This window comes from Glandiceps talaboti, chromosome 4 (genome assembly GCF_964340395.1).
Source record: "Glandiceps talaboti chromosome 4, keGlaTala1.1, whole genome shotgun sequence".
Classification (NCBI taxonomy): Eukaryota; Metazoa; Hemichordata; class Enteropneusta; family Spengelidae; genus Glandiceps; species Glandiceps talaboti.
Genome location: NC_135552.1, coordinates 5529260 through 5545893, shown reverse-complemented (window position 1 = coordinate 5545893; position 16634 = coordinate 5529260). Strand labels below are relative to the sequence as shown.

Genomic DNA, 16634 nt, shown 5'->3' with positions numbered 1-16634 from the left:
TACTTGTCCAGATATCAACCTCTCACGTCTACTGTGTCCAGATATCAACCTCTCACGTCTACTTGTCCAGATATCAACCTCTCACGTCTACTTGTCCAGATATCAACCTCTCACGTCTATTTGTCCAGATATCAACCTCTCACATCTACTGTGTCCAGATATTAACCTCTCACCTCTATTTGTCAAGCCATCAACCTTTAAATTTTACGTCTACTGTGTCCAGATATCAACCTCTCACGTCTATTTGTCTAGCTATCAACCTCTCACGTCTATTTGTCAAAATATCAACCTCTCACGTCTATTTGTCAAAATATCAACCTCTCACGTCTACTTGTCAAGATATCAACCTCTCACGTCTATTTGTCAAGCTATCAACCTTTAAATTTTACGTCTACTTGTCCAGATATCAAACTCTCACGTCTATTTGTCCAGATATCAACCTCTCAGGTCTATTTGTCTAGCTATCAACCTCTCACGTCTATTTGTCAAAATATCAACCTCTCACGTCTATTTGTCAAAATATCAACCTTTCACGTCAATAAGTCCCAGCAACTATATCAACAGCCTTTTTTTTAAAAATTCAATCATCTTGTTAAATACTGTAGACTTGCTCAATATTTGCATATTTGTTTGTATCTGAGTCTACACTAGACTGAAAGATATCACCCTCCCTTCCCTGTGTGTATGAGCGCGCGTGTTTGTAAAAGAGAGAGAGATTCTTAAAACATCTAGTTTACTTCCTAGTTTCTTATCAATATCATACCATCAAGCAAATTCACCATTAGCATTAAGGGAGGGTCACATTTTGTGCAAAAGACCAGGCCTGTCCCCCTGTGTAATTATGGAGGGTTCCCTAGTCATTAGCCCCCCCCCCCCACAAATAAAAGAGTACAGACGGTCGGTTGATTTCTCTTTTATGACTGTTGACTCAATATCATCAAGTGTCTATATCACATATATATCATATATCTACGCTATCAGCCAGCACGTCATGTATATATATATATATATATATATATATATATATATATATATATATATATATATATATATATATATATATATATATATATAGAGAGAGAGAGAGAGAGAGAGAGAGAGAGAGTGAGAGAGAGAGAGAGAGAGAGAGAGAGAGAGAGAGTTCCATTCTTCTTTCGCCAAGTAGAGTGCTCAATCAACTGGAGAGCATATCATACATACATACATACATACATACATACATACATTAATGCATACATGCATACATACATACATACATACATACATACATACATACATACATACATACATACATACACTGCTGCTAGTCACACAGCATTGACAGGTTGACAATCATGGTCAAATTGACACCTATATTAGAACATAATGATATTTGATTAGCTACAAACCAATCTGGTTGCTTATGTGGGATATAAGGTAGATAAGTACAGTCGTGGATAATCAAAGAATCCTGATAAGGCTGAACAACATGAGGTATCTTACAGTCAACTGTTATCAGTAAATCAGTGACATTATTTCAGCTTATTATATCAAACTAGATTTACATACCTTTGAAAAAAATAATTATCCGATCTACTTTTTCTACAATTTCACCTATACTATATATTCATTACTTATTTTAATATCCAATATGATTTAAACATACACAACTTTAACATTTATAAAATTTTGCAAATTTTCTCATTATTTTATCTCCTATTATTTGCATACTGACACGCGCTGTTTAAAGTTTACTGATGCGTTATTACTATCAAACTCAATCTGAACATAACTAAACGTTACGTGATATAGTGTGTCTATGATATCAGCTTTAAATTTACTAGAATGATACGTTTTGATATTTTTAATTACCCCAATCCAGAAAAACCTGATGAAGAAGAGGAATCTCCTGAAGTCCATCAAACGACTACAGCTAGGCCCGCTATAGAACGTAAGCATACATTATTCAGTTACTAGAAAAAGGAGAGATAAGCTTGAAGTGTTGGAATATAACACCTTGAAAGAAAATCGTATATTGTTGGGTTTTTGTTGGATGTATCATTTCCCTTTTAATCATTTCCTTGGTGGATAAAATAATCAATCAACAAAATGAATCACTGGTTTATCAGATCACAACGATAGTTTGTTTCCTTAAAACTCCACAGTGTACTGCCGCTTCAAGTTACCGTTCAAATGCTCTGTCTGATACAACCACGCAGAAACCAATAGGAATTTGTACATGCTACACTTTATGTGATAGCAGGATTGAATAAATACAGTTTCCTGTGACATTTTGACTAATTGAAATTTAACATGCCACTATGTAGGCATCAAGTGCAGATATCAAAGCATGGGCGCCTGCATGTCTGTCTTTAGTTACAGTATGTATAATACTATACATGATTTATTCTATTTAGACAAAATGTAGCAAGGAATTGCGCCCTTGCTACCTTAAAGTGCAGAATATACAATTTTTGATTGGTTTCTGTGTGGTTTTATGAAACTGAGATGATAAACAGTAACTTGAAATAGGCTGTAGATTTATACTACAAGCATAACATATTGAAATAACCGAAAAGTAATAAAATAATAACAGTGATGGAAAAGGATTTTAAAAGATTCAGGAAATATGCGATTTTCATACTATTTCATTGTTGAATTGAATCACAGGTTGTCCGGATGGCAGTCAACCCGTTAACTGTTTAGGTAATCCATGTGAAATAGCAGAATGTCCACTCTACCCAAACGCCGGATGTAGAGTTAATTACTGCGGTGGATGCAATGCCGAATTCTACAATGGTGAAGGCCGTGTGCTCAACTGTGATGGTGAGCAGGTTACCAAAGCCAATATTATTTGGTGTATAGTATATGCATTTATTTAACTACATGATATATTCTACGTTTAAATTTATGGCTTTTACAACACTGTTCATATATATATATGAACAGTTATATATTTAACTGTTATGAACTGTTCATATATATATATATATATATATATATATATATATATATATATATATATATATATATATATATATATATATATATATATATATATATATATATATATATATGCTGACACATGAGGAAGTTCCTGTTATGTAACTATGAATAACACAACCACAGAAAACAATAGCATAGTAATTATCGCCTACACACATGAACCAAATAAAACTGCTACACTTATCCTGTGCCACTTCGCATTCACCCACCTGACGAGTGTGGCCAGCTATACTGGTCATGCGAAACAAATTTGTAGAGGAGAATAAAAAAAGTAACAAAGTAACCAAGCCACCTTTTCTTCATTCACTTATCAAGCTCTACATCCTTATCGAGCACTGTACATCAGAAGATCTGGTACCATATATACATTTGGATATATATATATGTATATATAAAGTTTCAATTCATGACTATTACAACACAGTTTTTAATGTGTTTTTAATCCTGTTCATTAGCTCGTCCTAATGTTGTCTATTTGAGAATAATACACCTAACAATGAAGTTCTTAAGCAGCTGTTGTATGTTTCTATTTTCTCATCACAGAAGAACCACGCGTTGAAGAAAAACCAGAAGGTAATTTTTACTTCTTAAGATCCACTCAATTGAATACAATTATTTGGGTGTGATGTTTTCATTTTATACTGTTTTTACAAAGATCATCTGCTGAGATAATGGCAACGAAAATGTAGCAGCAATATTTATAAGATTTTGTGGCGTGAGATGATGATATGAAATGAAATGTATATACTGGCAGTATTAGTAAGGGTGACACTATTCTGTTTCTCGTTACTCGACCAACCCAAATTTTTCAGCTTTGAGAACAATACTTTTTTTTCGCACTCTCTTAATATCTTGTTGAACAGTGCCCTCTCTGGCAAAAATAAAAATTTGTCTGGATTGTCGACGCTATCTACAGTCATGGCGGCGGCGGCGACACTTGTTCACGAACATATAATTTCTTCCATGACACAACTTATTCAAGTAGGGGCCTGAGAACATGCCAATTGTGTAGAGAAGCCGGGAAAGGAACTGTTACCATGACTCCAATAACAAGATGACAGAGAGGAGGAAAAAGAGAGGCAGAGGAACATGAAGAATTAAAAAGATGACTTTTATTTTTTTAGTTGTTTTTTAACAGACCGACCGACCGACCCATAGTTGCTATGGCAATGTAATGAGAATCATAAAAATAGGGTCACTTTAAGATGTTGTTAGTCAGAAGATATGGTGGTATGATTTTAGTTGCGCGCCATTTTCTCTTTTTTAGCCTTACTGTCTTCTGTTGTCATTACCATGGCATCACGTTTCAGTTTATCTTACACACATCAATGCTCTAACTTTTTATTGACTGCATATCAAAAATATCACAAATGGTCATGTGGCAAGATTAAGTAATAAAACATTTTTGATTATTGATTTTAGAGGAACCACCAGCGCAAGAGGAACAGGATGAACCAGGTGACGTCATCCGTGAAGGTGAGTTATGACACCGTATAGTAAAGACTGTGATGATAGTCTCGTTATGAAAGAATGGATTGACGTCCCCTCATTTCATTAAATTCATGCAACAGGGAGACTCATTCTATTTAAAGTCTTTAACTTTAAGGATTTTGGTGTCACTGATAAATTTTGTTTCAAATCTAAATATTCACTATATCATAAACGCTAAATAATGATGAGAATTATATCCAGCTATGGTTCAATTCAATAGCAATCATATATGATGTGAAAATGATATTTAGACATGAATTTTGGATACAATGGAACTCTTACTAAGCATTTTTGGCACACTCAACTACCGCTAAGAAAGTCCGCAGATTTCCTCGGAAATAATTTTTCAGTGTGTCTTATGAACAAAAGAGGCTTTACTATAGGCCTTATTAGTGTGTGTGTGTGTGTGTGTGTGTGTGTGTGTGTGTGTGTGTGTGTGTGCGTGCGTGCATGCATGCGTACGTTTACATGTATCTGTGTGTGTGTATGTATGTATGTATGTATGTATGTATGTATGTGTGTGTGTGTATGTATGTATGTATGTATGTATGTATGTATGTATGTATGTATGTATGTATGTATGTATGTATGCATGTATGCATGCATGCATGTGTGCATGCATGCATGTATGTATGTATGTATGTATGTATGTATGTATGTATGTACGTTTCTATGTTTCTATTGTTTGGTCGTTAAGACGACAGACATGATGTTCTATTAACTAATTTGTAAAAGGAACATTTTAATATTTACGTGCAACAATATATATGTCGCGCAAAAGTTGGCAGGAAGTATCTATCAGATTTTGATTCGTTATTTACAGGGCCATTTACTTTAGAGGATCGTGGTTGTTGGGTAGAGAAGCCATTCCCTAGGGCCATGCCAACCTTGGAAAACAAAGCTCCTGAACTTGACGGATTCTTCCTTCAACGGGATGATGCTGTCAGAAAATGTGCAGAGGCTGCATACAATCTTGGTTTGAAAATCTTTGCATTGGTCAATGGTGGATTTTGTTCTGCTAGTGAAGATGCAGAGAACTTGTATCAACAGTACGGAGTTTCTGATAAGTGTTTAAAAGATGGCAAGGGAGGAGTCTGGGCCAATAATGTCTACTATATTGTCCAACGTAAGTGGAACATACGTAATGTATATAGCATACATACATTCACACACAAATACGCGCGCGCGTGCGCGCGCACACACACACACACACACACACACACTACACACACACACTAACATACGCACGCACACATACATACATACATACATACATACATACATACATACATACATACATACATAATTTTATCAATACTTCCATTTTCGTGTCCAAAAAAAGTTCCAAATCGTTCTTTGAGATCTATGTACATGTAATGATTGATAATGTTAATTTTGAAATAATCATTGCTCTATTAATAAATATTCAATTATGTTGATATCTTTTATAATTCTGCCTTAATGACGATATTCATAAATCTGCTTATATGTCATAAACCTAGGTGATGACGAGCAAGATGAACCAATAGAAGAACCGATCGAAGAAGAGGAAGTGGTTGAAGAAGAAGGTAAGGAAAAATCATAAATGTGGGAAGAATTCTGGCAGTGGGGAAAAATAGGTATCGTTAGTTTAGTTGCTAAAGCCAAGCTTATTTACGAACATTTACCGTTCTTTAGGAGGTCAACCGGAAGAAGGTAAAGCGACCCCACCGGCTGAAGAAGCTCCTGCTGAAGAAGGTACGTTTATGTCTTACTATGAAGTAGGTATATATCAGATAGTAGCTGGTAAGGTTACAGCAAAGAAAATGATTCGACATGTAAAAGAGTAACACCGTAGCTTTGGCATACTTATTGTCATTAGTCTATTTGCCTATATGGCACCAGGTTTTCGTATTGATCATGAAAATATTCAGCAACTTCAATGTATAATTATGTATAATCCATTGAAATCAATGTTAGTTTTACGTCATAATGCTTCGAGTATGATTCTGTGGACTAAACCGATCATTCCAGCCGGAGGCGAGAATATTTAGTCCATGGAGTCATATACATTATATATATACAATTATTCATTAAATTCATGAATTATGTATGCAAATTACTCATTGCAATTAAACACTTTACCAACATTCTTTAGAGGATATGTGTGCTTAATTGCTATGGTTGATGTATGTGCTAAATTATGTGGAATTTGAATTGAGATACCAGCCTACTTACCAAAAGTAATTAATTATGCAAACATTTTCATTAAAACTGTAAACTACATCAACAATTTTATAGACATATGCGCTTTGTTGTGGTTAATGTACGTTTTAAATTATGTTGAAAGTGAAGTATGCATTCTTGAGGTATAGCCTAATTACCTAAAATCATTAATTATGCAAATTATTCATTACAACTTAACTAAGCTATATCAGCAAACGTTTATAGAGCATATTCACTTTGTTATTGTTAATGTGTGTACTGAATTATATTGAAATTAAAACTTGCATTCTTAAGGTATATCCTAATTACCGTAAATAATTAATTATGCAAACTATTCACTAAAACTGTAAGCTACATCAACAAACTTTAGGACATATGCGCTTTGTTATGGACAACGTATGTACTAAATTATATGGAAATTGAGGTATGCAGTCTTACGATATAACCTAATGTACCGAAAATCATTAATTATGCAACTTTCTTTTGTAGAAGAAAATCTTCCGGAAGAGGAACCTATAGAAGGTATTGCAATTAAACTATATTGTTTTTATTGTCATAGTGTGCAGAAAATGAAATAAAACTGATGTGCCTATTTTAGGAATTTCATACAATACTGTACATAGCCTTTGCATATTGGGTTAAGGTAATAGAACCAAGAAGGATTTTGAAAATTGAGTCTGCAACCATCAGGTTGACGTAAAGTTGATCATTATTAGGGGCGAGATTAATAGTTCAATGGAGGATAAAAAATATTGCCTTTTAATTTGGGGAGGGGAGTGGGAAGGAGGGGATGGGAGTGGGAAGGGGGTGGATTGAACCATTTAGTTCTCATCCTTTAAAATCGATTTTAATTTTAATGGATGTTTTGTACCCCTAATACACATATTTCTTTAAAACAATGTCAAATTGAGAAAAAAGAAGTAAATATTTTCGTTTGTAAATGCATGGCACTGAAGTAAAGTAAAAGTGTCAGCAAAAGAACTACATGCATTTTATACTCACGGCCTACTACTACATATTGATTTGAAATTGATAAGTAGAAGGAGGGGGGGGGGCGCTAAAATTTAAATATAAGAATTTAGTTTTTTTATCCTACATTGAACTGTTGATCTGATCTCTTAGTTTAAGACCTATGAAATATGATAAATATCTTATGGGTTATTATTGTAACTACACCTGTGAGTGGGGAGTTTTGTTGGTAGATTGTCTGTCTGTCTGTCTGTCTGTCTGTCTGTCTGTCTGTCTGTCTGTCTGTGTCTGTCTGTCTGTCTGTCTGTCTGTCTGTCTGTCTGTCTGTCTGTCTGTCTGTGTCATAGTTTTCTATTCAACAGCAGGCTCAAATCAAAAGAAATATAGATTTTCATGACTTGAACCTATTAGTTTTATGTGAAATTTGTGCAAGGTATCATGATATTTTTTTATGATCAACAATTTTCTGTCAGTAAGTGGTAAATGTCCTAGTGTAAAATTGCAATTACATCCATATTCTCATCGTTGGAGGCGCCTTTTACAGTGATGCACACATGTACTGTATGGGTGGCATTCATATCAAATCTAGATTTTGTCAATAAACCATTTTTCATTTCAACATTTGTACTTCTATAGAAGTGGCAGACCCCGACGAAGAAGAACTAGTCCAACCGGACACAAGAGTTGTTGGTGAGTATTACTTTTAACCAATAATTTTAGAAAACGTAGTGGTGTTTTGCATTAAAACTCTTGATATGGCCTGTGCCTATTTTGCGACACTTTTCATCTAAATGATAAATTGTAACGGGTCGTTTATTATTTGGGAACAAGCAGAATATGGTGTAAGAGAAATATGTACATCTATCAAATTTTAAGTAATTGCATTCAGCTTGTTACACCGTAAGTATATCGAGCAGGAATACTTTCAAATATTATTAAACCATTCATAAATAATGGGTTTAAGAGAGTGCTACACTTTAATCTCCACATCTTGCTGGTAGGTCATGTAATTATACTTGAATCACTCTCATATCTCCACTTGTACTTGGGATCACTTGAACTTTAGTGAATTAGCTGACACACATCACACAGTTTTATGGTCAAGTCAAAGTATACACTAGAACCATAGCAAAGCATTCAGCCTCTGCTACCGACTCCTTGGAAGTGCCTCCTTGCTTCTTCTCTAAGTGTAAACTCCCCTGTATTTTCATTTATGTCTAAATTTACATAATGCATGTATACGGCTGAATAATCAATGCAAATCATATTAAATCTTCAGGAGGAGTCGCTATGCCCTAATGGCTATTCCCAACAACATTGGTAAATGGTCAATATGCATGAATTCTTGTTATGTGTGAAATGTAGACCGTTGTCTTACAGATTTAACTATACTCTTCTGGTCTAAATTCCATGTGCTTGAGAAAGTCTACTAACCTTTCAGTCGAGGTAGGACATAATGTAGTCAAACTATGGAATTTGCTAAGATTTTGACAATGTCATCTGCAACAATAGTCCTGCTAGATATGATACATAATCCTGAGAGCTAAAAATGAATTTTCACGGCCTGAAAAAAATTACAGCAAAAGTTAGGAATATTCTACACTATTTCTTGTTGACGTTACTAGTATTATAATTTAATTCAATTAGATTAGTATTTTAGTCAGTTTTAATTGTATTCTAGATTCCAATCGGCCTATAGAAAACATCACAGTACAGAAAGTGCCTTACTAAGAGTCCAAAATGATATTTTACGTGCACTCGATGATCATAAAGAAGTCATTCTTTTATTACTGGATTTGACCGCAGCATTTGATACTATTGATCATAAGCTATTGTTGTATCGGTTGGAACAAGGCACTCGCATGGTTTGAATCGTACTTACTATGTGATAGAACTCAGAGTGTGAGCATTGACGGTGTGTTATCAGAACCAAGTGACCTTGTTTTGTGGTGTTCCACAGGGGAGTGGGCTCGGCCCAATACTGTTCACACTCTATGCGGCACCATAAGGGGGCATAGTCATCAAACACGCGCGCTGGACTTAATGTTATTCACCGATGACACTCAATTATATATGACATGTGAGCGTGCCATCGATTCATCATTCGTAGTTGACCGTTGTATTGATGATATTTATCAATGGATGATTGAAAATCGGTTGGTTTTGAATGATGCCAAAACAGAAGGGATCCACTTTCGTTCAAAGTTCAAGAAAACTGTCGATCTGTCATCTATTAGAGTAGGAACCACTGATGTTAGCACGTCTAATTTCGTCCGCGGTCTTGGTGCTTATTTGAATCATCGTGCAGATATGAGTACGCACGTTTCGAAAATATGTCAAGCTGCGTCATTTTTCCATAGAATAGGCCGAATTAGAAATATTTTAGATCGCACAAACACTGAAAGACTCGTGCACGCTTTTGTAACATCACGTCTCGATTACTTCGAAGACAAGCACCTCTTTACACTCCAATTGCTCCAAAATTCTGCTGCACGTCTTGTCACACGCACATTAATGCATGAGAACATCACGCCAGTAATGAGGGACCTTCACTGGCTGCCTATCCACGCCAGAATTCAATTCTAAATTCTTTCCTTTGTCTATAAAATCTTACACAATCAAACACCCGCCTATCTTTCTGATCTGATCACAGTTCGCATTCCAAAACGGTTGACATGCTCAGCGTCCGCACCCATTTTGGAGCCTGTGGACTGGGAACAGAAGCACTTTTTTCTATCGCTCTTTCTCTAATGCAACTCCCACTTTATGGAATGTTTTACCGACAGAAATTAGAGTGTCACCATCTTTCGCTTCCGTTAAAACATCTCTTAAAGCGCACCTTTTCCAAAAGCACTATGTAAAAATCACAGAAATGTTGTCCATATCATTCTTTTTATCATTTTACATTAGTTGAGATGGTCTTACTTTTATCATTGTATTCAAGCTGGTCTTACTTGTATTATTGTATTCAAGCTGGTCTTACTTTTATCATTGTATTCAAGCTGGTCTTACTTTTATCATTGTATTCAAGCTGGTCTTACTTTTATCATTGTATTCAAGCTGGTCTTACTTGTATTATTGTATTTGAGCTGGTCTTACTTTTATCATTGTATTCAAGCTGGTCTTACTTTTATCATTGTATTCAAGCTGGTCTTACTTGTATTATTGTATTTGAGCTGGTCTTACTTTTATCATTGTATTCAAGCTGGTCTTACTTTTATCATTGTATTCAAGCTGGTCTTACTTTTATCATTGTATTCAAGCTGGTCTTACTTTTATCATTGTATTCAAGCTGGTCTTACTTGTATTATTGTATTTGAGCTGGTCTTACTTTTATCATTGTATTCGAGCTGGTCTTACTATCATTGTATTTTTAAATCAATTGTTATATATTTTATTGTGAAGCGGTTTGTTATTGTTTTGATGGAAGACGCTATAGAAAAATAAAGTATTATTATTATAATGAATGATAGGGATGATAGCATACATGGTATCTAATTCAAGGTATATATATATATAGTGTGTGTGTGTGTGTGTGTGTGTGTTTTATGCAATGCAAAAACATTCATAGATATGTTCTCTCCAACCTCTACATTTTCACATTTCAGATTTCCATCGACAGAAAGTTTATACCAGCTATTATTTATCTTCTACCAACAGAAGTTTCTTCATATTACATGTTAAACTAACCATATATACCATTCCACAGGTCCTTACACTTTGCAGAACCTTGGATGCTGGGCTGAAAAGCCTTTCCCAAGAGCAATACCTTCTTTAGAAAATAAGGCATTGCCTGAACTAGACCTCAACTTCATTGCACGACAAGATGCACTAAGGAAATGTGCGGAGGCTGCATACAACCTTGGTTTAAAAGTCTTCGCAGTGTCCAATGGTGGATGGTGTTCTTCAAGTGAAAATGCTGAGGACTTGTTTCAACAATATGGACCTTCGAGTGCCTGTAAGCCGGATGGGGAAGGTGGAGTCTGGGCCAACCAGGTCTTCAGAATAATTGCACGTAAGTAGTGACAAAAGTTCAACTAACTGCAAAAAAAAGGGAAGGAAGAGGGGCGAATTTCCCAAATTATTTTCATTCATTTTTTCATTGGAGATGATTGTCGATAGATGGAGAGACAATTTTTGACATGTTACTGTACTCTCATGCTTTAGACATTCTGTTTCAGCCTTGGATGGTGAAGTTGGAGGCCCACAGGATGTGCCAGAAAACGGAGAACCACAAGGTGAGTATATTGGTAACTGAAAGCCCCCTCTAAGGTTTCTAGTATATAGTACCTCCATAGTTCTCCAGGTCGAATCAGATTTTTCATTTCTCTCTATTACGTTTCACTTTTTAAGAATTATTTTCTCGTGGTAATTTCAATAGTGATTCAGAAATAAATATATTTTCAGAAGCAAGGACAGTAATTATTACTTTGGTAACTCATAGTAATCATGGAAATAGACCACTCTAATGCAGTTTAGTTTTGTTGTATTTCGTTGACGAAGGATACTTTCAATCCGAATTCCCGGACAAAACAGCTTAATAGTGAAAAGGTAAAATGTATGTAGGGATAGTATAATGGTGAGCGCTTTCTCCAGTTTCACCAAGTTTACAGGGTTTATTACTATCTTGAGTAATATTGACACTTACGCTAACCTATATCATAAATTTTGTTATTTTCCGATTTTGAAAGATGTACCAGAAACTTTCGATGACAACCAAGTGGTGATATTGAACGAAAAGTCTGACGTAAAAAGCAAACCCCTAATCATGCCACAAGTAACAGAGTCGACTGCTTGCGCATGGCTCCGAACAAGCGCCACCAACGAAGGACCAGTTATGTCGTATGTCGTACAAGGTCAAGAAAACGAGTTTGTGTTGAACAACGCCCTCAACTTACAATTATTTGTGAAGGGTGAGCATGGTCATAAAACCGGACTCGCTATCAATGATGGACATTGGCACCACGTCTGTGCTGGATGGTCGTCTGACAATGGTCACTGGGAAATCTTCATAGATGGCCTTTTCTCTGCATCGGGTGCCAACCTGGCCAAGGGAAAGGAAATCGCACCAGGTGGCATTCTGGTTTGGGGAAAAGAGATAGACAATGGCTTCCAGGGAGAGATGGCATATTTCAATATGTGGAGACAACATCTGAGTGAGCATATGATTAGAAGTAATGCCCGTGACTGTGCCGGAAATATGAAAGGAAACAGTTTTTCTTGGGGCATTGGTAACCTTGAGATGAATGATGACGTCGAACAGAAAGCAATTGATATGTGTGGTAAGCATTTAAAGTCGGTAGTGAAAACTAGTCAACATCTTAAATTATACAGGTAACACGAGCACATCACTGTATAGTGACTGCAGGTATATGTCATTTTAATCAAATATACATAATATATCGTATATTCTGGAATTATTATACATATTCTTGGTATAAACATAGTCTCAGTCTAATATAGCAGAATGCTGCTGCTGATGATGTTGATGATGATTGTTATTTTGTTGTTGTTGTTGTTGTTGTTGTTGTTATTATTATTATTATTATTATTATTATTATTATTATTATTATTATTATTATTATTATTATTATTATATTCATTATTATTATTATTATTGTTTATAACCTTTTTCGTGACCACACTGCATTTCTTTTGTTTGTTAAATAGCTGAGGACACCATGGTCTCTCCAGAAGGAACATGTAAGTACTTCTCAATCATGTCGACTTTTGTATATAATTATTCATTAGATCATTCAAAATGCTGGCTAAGTTTTTTTGAGGAATTGTACATAAGAATGACGATGAAAGATATCATTTTTGGGAAAAGTCGCCTTAGGGATTTTAATGAAGAAACTTTGATATGTAAACAGTTACAGGATTTCCATCGTAATGCAACCGTCATAAGGACAGTGATTCATTCTGTGATACATTTTCATTAATTTAGTAACTTATCTTGCGATTTTCATGTTTACTCTCAAATAAAGATCCACCAGGTCAGAAGATTGTCTTGCGACCAGATTCGGATGTTGCACTTGACCTTGAAATGCCAGAATTATCAGAAGTCACTGCTTGCTTGTGGTTGAGAAGTACTGGTAGCAATGAGGGCGCCCCATTCTCTTACACTATTCAGGGAAAAGAGTTCGAATTCCTTCTATACGATATAACAAATCTGAAAATAGGTATCAATGGAAATTTAGGTCCTGAGACTGGAATCGCCATCAATGATGGGCGTTGGCACCATGTGTGTATTGTATGGTCCAGTGATGAAGGTGAGTGGGAACTCTACGAAGATGCTACCAAGATGATATCAGGAGATAAACTGGAGAAAGGTTACAAAATGGCCCCAGGTGGTGTTCTCGTTCTCGGGCAAAAGCCGAATGGCGAGCGAGGTAATTACGTTGATTCCAATGCCCTTACCGGAGATGTTGCCTTCTTCAACATGTGGGGTCGTGTTCTGAGTGCTGATGATATCGCTTCAGTGTTCAACGACTGTGGCGAGACAATGCACGGTGATTTGTATCAATGGGGCATCGGTAACCTCGATATTCAACGCAGTGTCACCATACTAAAGGCAGATGTTTGCTGTAAGTATTAACACATTCTTTTTGATTACATAATATTAACATAAATATCACTTCTTGCCTTCTACTACATTCTGCCATGCACTAGCATTGTTGCCGTGGTAACTACATTTATTATTTCAGTCACAAAATACACGGCGAAAAGTATGATAATGCTAATTTTAACTTGACGTTTTGCTGTAAAGTTTTGGGAGTCAGAAAATTAAAAGTAGCTAAAATATAACATTAACGGTTTTAAATGTTTGGATATGTCGTTGATAACTGAACTGCACTCAAAGAGAGTTTTTTTTCAGATAACAATTCTAATAAGCTACAAACAACTGTTCTGACCAATGCAAACTGGTTTCCGTGCTACATTTGAATTATACTCATATATACCAATCAATATCACACACTTAATACCTGACTGTGAAGACAGCAGTAGAGTCGATATTACCACGAGGGCTGTTGTACATGTGCAGCAACTACTTCCCAAGGCTGAAAGCTGAAAGAGTAGTTGCTACATAACAACACGAGGGGTAATATGACGTCTACTAGTGCCCTAATATGGCCAGACAATAAAAGATATTAACACATCACATTTTCAGGCACTTTATTCTTTCTACAGTCAAAGCAAATACCTGATAAGTCTCCCATGCTAAATGAATATTACATCGGGGAATATAACATGCAAATAGTGCTCCTTTATGGAAATTAAGGTCAATATGGGTCAATAGTCCATGCCACGTGGTTCGATCTAGGCCAATGAGTGAAGACTAATATGAACATGATGAACATCTTTAGGATTTTCCATTCGGAGATCAATCAACGGTAAAGGAAGAGGGTACACATTGTGTATCTGCTGTTATACCCCGCATGTTATACATATATATATATATATATATATATATATATATATATATATATATATATATATATATATATATATATATATATATATATATATATATATAACTCGGTGAGTATCAATCTGCTAAGATACTCGTGAAGGGTTGTCACTACTCGTCCAAGACTCGTTGTGACAAATGCCCCTTAGGTCACTCGTATTTTCCTCGGCTGAACGAAAAACAATGTTGGTCTAATTATCCCATTTTATTGAAAAGTGTAAGGGATAGGATCTAGAACTGATTCTGCTAGGTATTGATATTAATATCTCTTGCTTTTGCAGTGCACCCTGCAATTATATCCCACGATGAAAAGATAATAATGAACAGAGACTCTGATGTTGCCCTCGGAAGACCTGTACCAGAACTATCTGATCTTTCTGTTTGTCTCTGGATGAGGACAAGTGAGAATAAGGCACGTGCCATATTTTCCTACGCTGCGCAGAACCAGAACGAAGAATTTGGGCTTTCGAACACCAAAAACTTGCAGCTACACATCAGGGGAAACGAAGCTGAGAAAACTGATCTGGCAGTTAACGATGGTAATTGGCACCACGTGTGCATCACATGGGCTTCTGATGAAGGTAACTGGGCTCTGTACCACAATGGCGCCCTTCTGAAATCTGGAGAAGACCTCTCAAAGGACGAAAACATTAGACCGGGTGGTATATTCTTATTGGGTCAGTCGCATGATGGTGATATGAGAGCTTTCGTTGGCGAGATGGCACACTTCAATTTATGGAACTACGTTCTCAGCGATGACGATATTGCAAAAATAGCATCTGACTGCTTGGGTCATGAGCAAGGAAACGTGTTTGCCTGGAGGTCCGGCTATCTGGACATTGAAGGCAGTGTTTCGATTATGCCAGCTGATATATGCGGTGAGTTGTTAACCTTTTATGTAGTCTTCCATCTTTATTTTAAAGCGACTTTAACAGTCGGAGGTCTTTCCAATTGAAACTACTATTATCTCAATGTGACCGCTTATTCAAGTGGGCATATGGATAAGGATTGGATATTTATTTTGGATTTTTAATACTCAATTTTATCATGACTTCCTACTTGTTTGTAACTCGATACATTGAAAAACAATAAAAAGAAAAAAAAGAAAGGTGTAAAATGTTTGTTATTGAACTTACAATAACAAACATTTGACACATTGTATTAATGTTTTCCAATTTATTGATGTACAAACAAGAATTTGATCTACATGTATATTGTTTCAGATTTACTTTTCAAGTAGGAAGTCATGATAACATTGTTTTATAAATTAAAAAGCCAAAATAAATACCCAACCCTCATCCACACGGCCACTTTAAAATAAAATTCCCCAATATTAGAGAGATGGGTGACTGTACTCGTGTTATAATTTCAATGATGAAAAGGTATTTTAGTTTTTCGCTTGTTGCATTTGAAGTAAAATGAAGCAAAAAATCTTTCTATAAAATGAATGAAAATGTAACAGTCAACTCTCTGTTACTACTGTTACTAGTGATGTAGGTTTATGTGATTTTGC

General features: G+C 35.7%; 1 protein-coding gene across 1 annotated transcript in view; it reads left to right on the top strand.

Annotated features, from left to right (window-relative positions):
- Nucleotides 1-1824: 1824 nt before the first annotated feature.
- The window catches only part of LOC144433736 (uncharacterized), a 43411-nt gene continuing 28601 nt past the window's right edge, over nucleotides 1825-16634 (top strand). The window contains exons 1-15 of the mRNA XM_078122094.1: nucleotides 1825-1930; nucleotides 2650-2805; nucleotides 3529-3558; nucleotides 4408-4461; nucleotides 5300-5602; nucleotides 5979-6044; nucleotides 6154-6213; nucleotides 7171-7203; nucleotides 8287-8340; nucleotides 11360-11665; nucleotides 11832-11888; nucleotides 12342-12932; nucleotides 13321-13353; nucleotides 13638-14237; nucleotides 15403-15999. Of these exons, the coding sequence (XP_077978220.1) occupies nucleotides 1825-1930; nucleotides 2650-2805; nucleotides 3529-3558; nucleotides 4408-4461; nucleotides 5300-5602; nucleotides 5979-6044; nucleotides 6154-6213; nucleotides 7171-7203; nucleotides 8287-8340; nucleotides 11360-11665; nucleotides 11832-11888; nucleotides 12342-12932; nucleotides 13321-13353; nucleotides 13638-14237; nucleotides 15403-15999 (3046 nt within the window). The remainder of the gene's footprint in view (nucleotides 1931-2649; nucleotides 2806-3528; nucleotides 3559-4407; nucleotides 4462-5299; nucleotides 5603-5978; nucleotides 6045-6153; nucleotides 6214-7170; nucleotides 7204-8286; nucleotides 8341-11359; nucleotides 11666-11831; nucleotides 11889-12341; nucleotides 12933-13320; nucleotides 13354-13637; nucleotides 14238-15402; nucleotides 16000-16634) is intronic.